This window comes from Crocuta crocuta, unplaced genomic scaffold (assembly GCF_008692635.1).
Source record: "Crocuta crocuta isolate KB4526 unplaced genomic scaffold, BGI_CrCroc_1.0 scaffold563, whole genome shotgun sequence".
Classification (NCBI taxonomy): domain Eukaryota; kingdom Metazoa; phylum Chordata; class Mammalia; order Carnivora; family Hyaenidae; genus Crocuta; species Crocuta crocuta.
The window spans coordinates 59,369-63,331 of NW_027532000.1; the positions used below are offsets into that span (position 1 = coordinate 59,369).

General features: G+C 42.5%; 1 protein-coding gene across 1 annotated transcript in view; it reads right to left on the bottom strand.

Annotated features, from left to right (window-relative positions):
* Positions 1 to 3,963, bottom strand: part of ARHGEF9 (Cdc42 guanine nucleotide exchange factor 9) — a 166,762-nt gene that overhangs the window by 34,737 nt on the left and 128,062 nt on the right. The window contains exon 7 of the mRNA XM_077775298.1: positions 1,212 to 1,343. Coding sequence (XP_077631424.1) covers positions 1,212 to 1,343 — 132 coding nt within the window. The remainder of the gene's footprint in view (positions 1 to 1,211; positions 1,344 to 3,963) is intronic.

Below are 3,963 nucleotides of genomic sequence, written 5' to 3' on the forward strand. Positions count from 1 at the left end.
AAAAAGAGTACTAACACCAAAAATACAGTAATAGTATCAATAGCTAGCATTTACTAAGCACTTACTATGTTCCAGGCACTGCAACTCTATTGTTTCTTCTAACCTTCACAACCTCTCTTCTATGTAGATACCATTATGATTTCCATTTTTCAGATGAGGGGATAATACGAGGCATAGGGAATTTGTCCAAGGTCACACAGCTCATGGATAAAAGTTGATTGGTGTCCTTTGGCCCTAGAACCCATGCTCTTAACACTATACTTCACTACTCCCCATGACCTCAGGTGATGGTTTGTGAGATCTAGTCCCACACTGGGCTCTGTGCTGGAAGTGCAGGGCCTGCTGGGATTTAAAGCTTCCTGAGATGAAATCTATCATCAGCCTGATTTGGCACTGAGAATAATAAGGGCATAAAGTTAAAAAGCTGGCCCAAGTTTAGAGACAGTAAAGTCTAGGACCCAGGTGTTCTGGTTTCAGATCCCCAGCTCCTTTGTCCTCTATCCCCAGTCTCTCTTGCTATTATTGCATTTATGATTCCCAAATGGCTCATCCTCCAAGTCTGGCCCTTCAGTGAAAGAATAAATAGCCCAAATGCAAAAAGTTCCTTGAACTTTCTCCAGCATTATTATACTCTATGTAGTCCTGATACTCCCAGAATAAAATGAAACCTACATAAATAACGACTAATTATAACACAGAGGACAACAGAGTATGTCCAGGCTGATATAATTAAAAACAAAGGACACAGGGAAACAGTTGTCTGGGCCAACTTCAAGGTTGTAGGAACATTAGTGGATGACTGAGGAAACAGGAAAGGGGATCTCCTCCCCTCCTGAAAAAAAAATTGAAAGGAAGAAAAAGGAAAAATTCCCCAAAGCAGCAAATTATTCCCAGTAGAATCATCTCAGGAAGAAAATATCAAAACACATGCATAACTAAAATAACAGGGCAAAGGTATACAGAGGAGCATAGACAGCCATCGTGGAAGACAAGAAAATAGAGAACAAAGTCTTATTCTAGATTTTTGAAAAGAAAATAGATAAAGAGGGAAAACAACAAAAGTTAAAGAAGGGATCACAAAATTAGAAGCCACTGATGTATTCTGACACCTACTATAATGGTCACTTCATTGGGGCTGGGGATGATGGAGAGGGAGGGGCTGATGCTCCTGAGGTGACTATCTCCCTCAGTAAAGAGGGGGTTGAGGTTACCTTCTTGCAGAGGACCATCTGATGGTCAAACAGGAAGAAGACCCGCTGCTGGTTGCGGCCATAGGGCTGGTAGATCCAGGCCATCTCCCCAGTGTAGATCAGCTCCGAGCTCCTGTCTAGGATGTCCTCACCCTGGGAAGAACATGTGATAGTGAGAGGCAGCAAGGAATGAGGGATGGCCCTGTCACCTGCCTGGAAGCACCTAAGGTTGGGCACAGACTGGGGAAGTAGGAGTATAGAAAAGGCCTGGTCGGAAAGAGGGATAGAGAGAAGGACCCCTGGGAAGTCCTGGAGTTGGAAAGACCCATAGTTTTGCTCATCCTGAGGCCAAATGAGCCATACCACCCAGGACTGCTATAGACCCTCTATGCCAGCTGCTTTCTAGCACTACAGGCACCAAGGTTCATTCTGATTCCATGACATTCATATTCTCATTCTCTCTCTCTCTCTCTCTCTCCCCCCTCCCTCCCTTCCTCCCTCCCATCCTCCCTCCCATCCTCCCTCCCTCCTTCCCTCCCTCTTTTGCTGTATGAATTTCTCTTTCTATATCAGTCCTTCATCCCAGATCTAGTCTCTTATTCTCTTGCTTATACTTGAAGAGTAAGCCTGAGCAAATAACAGAAGTCTCTCTGCTTCCCCGATGAGTAAAAGGGGACAGGGGAGGGCAAGAAAGAAACAATGATAGAGGGAGAAAAAGAAAATACAGTTACTCTCTTACAATTATTTTTTCTTCTCCCCTCAGTTCACTAAAATATATTGATTAAATAGGAAACTTTACAATGACATGATTCTTTGCTGTTATTTATAGCCTGAAACCACTTTTCCTCCTTGCCACATAGTCAAACAAAGAGTACCAAGACATCTAACTCCTAGTTAATTCAATTCTACAGAGTTTCCAAGGCCCCTTCTTTACAGCAACTCTGCTAGGTCAGAGGTATGTGGGGACATATATCAGATGCCAAGCCAGATATGTCCCCTATTCTCAAGGAGCTTACAGTCAGCGGAGGAAACTAACGCAGGTGTGCACAGAAATCATGGAACACAAAGCAAACCACACCAAAGCCCTGGGCATAGGCATGGGTGTCCCAGAACCTATATGAAGATAGGGGCAAAGACCAGTGGTCCAGGACTCAGGAGAATTAATATTAGCACCTATATGCATAAGACATTGGGCTACATATTTTCACTCTAAACCTTCTGAGCCACAAGAGAACCCTGGGAGGTAGAGATGTTCTTAATCTTATTTTACACTCCAAGGTACAGAGATGTCAGGTGATCAGCTAAGGTCACCCAGCTTGCTAGCTAAAGACCTATAACTCAACCCCAATTCTGTGGCTCCAGAAAGTATGCTCACTCATGCCACTACATTATAATGTCTCTAGGCTAGTCAGTCCCTTCTTTTCTCTGGGTTTCAATTTTTCCAGATACTAAATGAGGTACATGAGGATGATATTCAAGGGCCTAGCCCTGATACTCTAATGCTAAGATGTCAGCCTTGCACCCAAAAGCTCAAGTCAAGGTTAGAGTAGATCTCTGTATTCCCCCACAAGCAGTCAGAACAAAAAGGCTAGGCATGGCAGTAAGCCAAAAAGAGGGGTAGCTGTAAATGGTGTTCTTAAGCATACCACTTTTTCAGTCTAAGGGATGAGAAGGAAAAGGGAGCTCAGTGGAAGTAATTTCTAATAATATGATCTCAAAAAAGAAAACTCAGAGATATTACTATGATTCCAAACTCTACTTTGTGGGTATCTTGGAATTTAAGTAAACATTCATCCTTGAGGGGCTCACATACTAACACAGAACTTCTGAGACAGGAAGCCCACAGGTAGAGGCATTTGTGTAGGACTTTCCTGTTGGATGGATAAGAAGTTGAGAGTGGTACCACTCTACCATGTCCCACCCTAAGGCAGGACACAAGATGTGCCTCAGTCCATTTTGAATATGTATAAAGTGAGGGAAAGCTATAAAAAGGGGTAAATGCCAAACAAAGTTGGCCGAGATAACATTTTTTTCAGGATAACTTTTTTTTCTTCTTTAAATTTTTATTTAAATTCTAGTTAGTTAACATATAGCAAAATATTGGTTTCAGGGGTAGAATTCAGTGATTCATCACTTACATACAACACCCAGTGCTCACCATAAGTGCCCTCCTTGGTAGCCATCACGCATCTAGCTCATCTCTCACCCACATCCTTCTATCAACCTTCAGTTTATTCTCTCTCTTTAAAAGTCTCATGGTTTGTTTCCCTCCTCCCATATGCTCATCTGTTTTGTTTCTTAAATTCCACATAGGAGTGATATCATATGGTATTTGTCTTTCTCTGACTGACTTATTTCACTTAGTATAATATACTGTAGCTCCATCCACATCATTACAAATGGAAGGATGACTTTTAAAATTACACTTGCTAAACTGAGGATGATCAGACCAGGAGACCACTCAATGTCATATGGTCCACCTACCATACCAGACAGGAGCACTCCAATTCTATTTTAAGTACTTGCCACACATTATTCCATGAAGAAAAAAAAAGAAAGAGAAAGAATGAAAGAGAGAGAGACAGACAGAGAGAAAGACAGATGAAAGAAAGAAAGAAAGAAAAAGAAAGAAAGGAAGAAAGACAGACAGACAAGGAAGGAAGGAAGGAAGGAAGGAAGGAAGGAAGGATAGGAGGGAGGGGGAGGGAGTGGGAGGGAGGGAGGGAGAGGGAGGGAGAGAGGGAGAGAGGGAGAGAGAAATATATTTCTATGC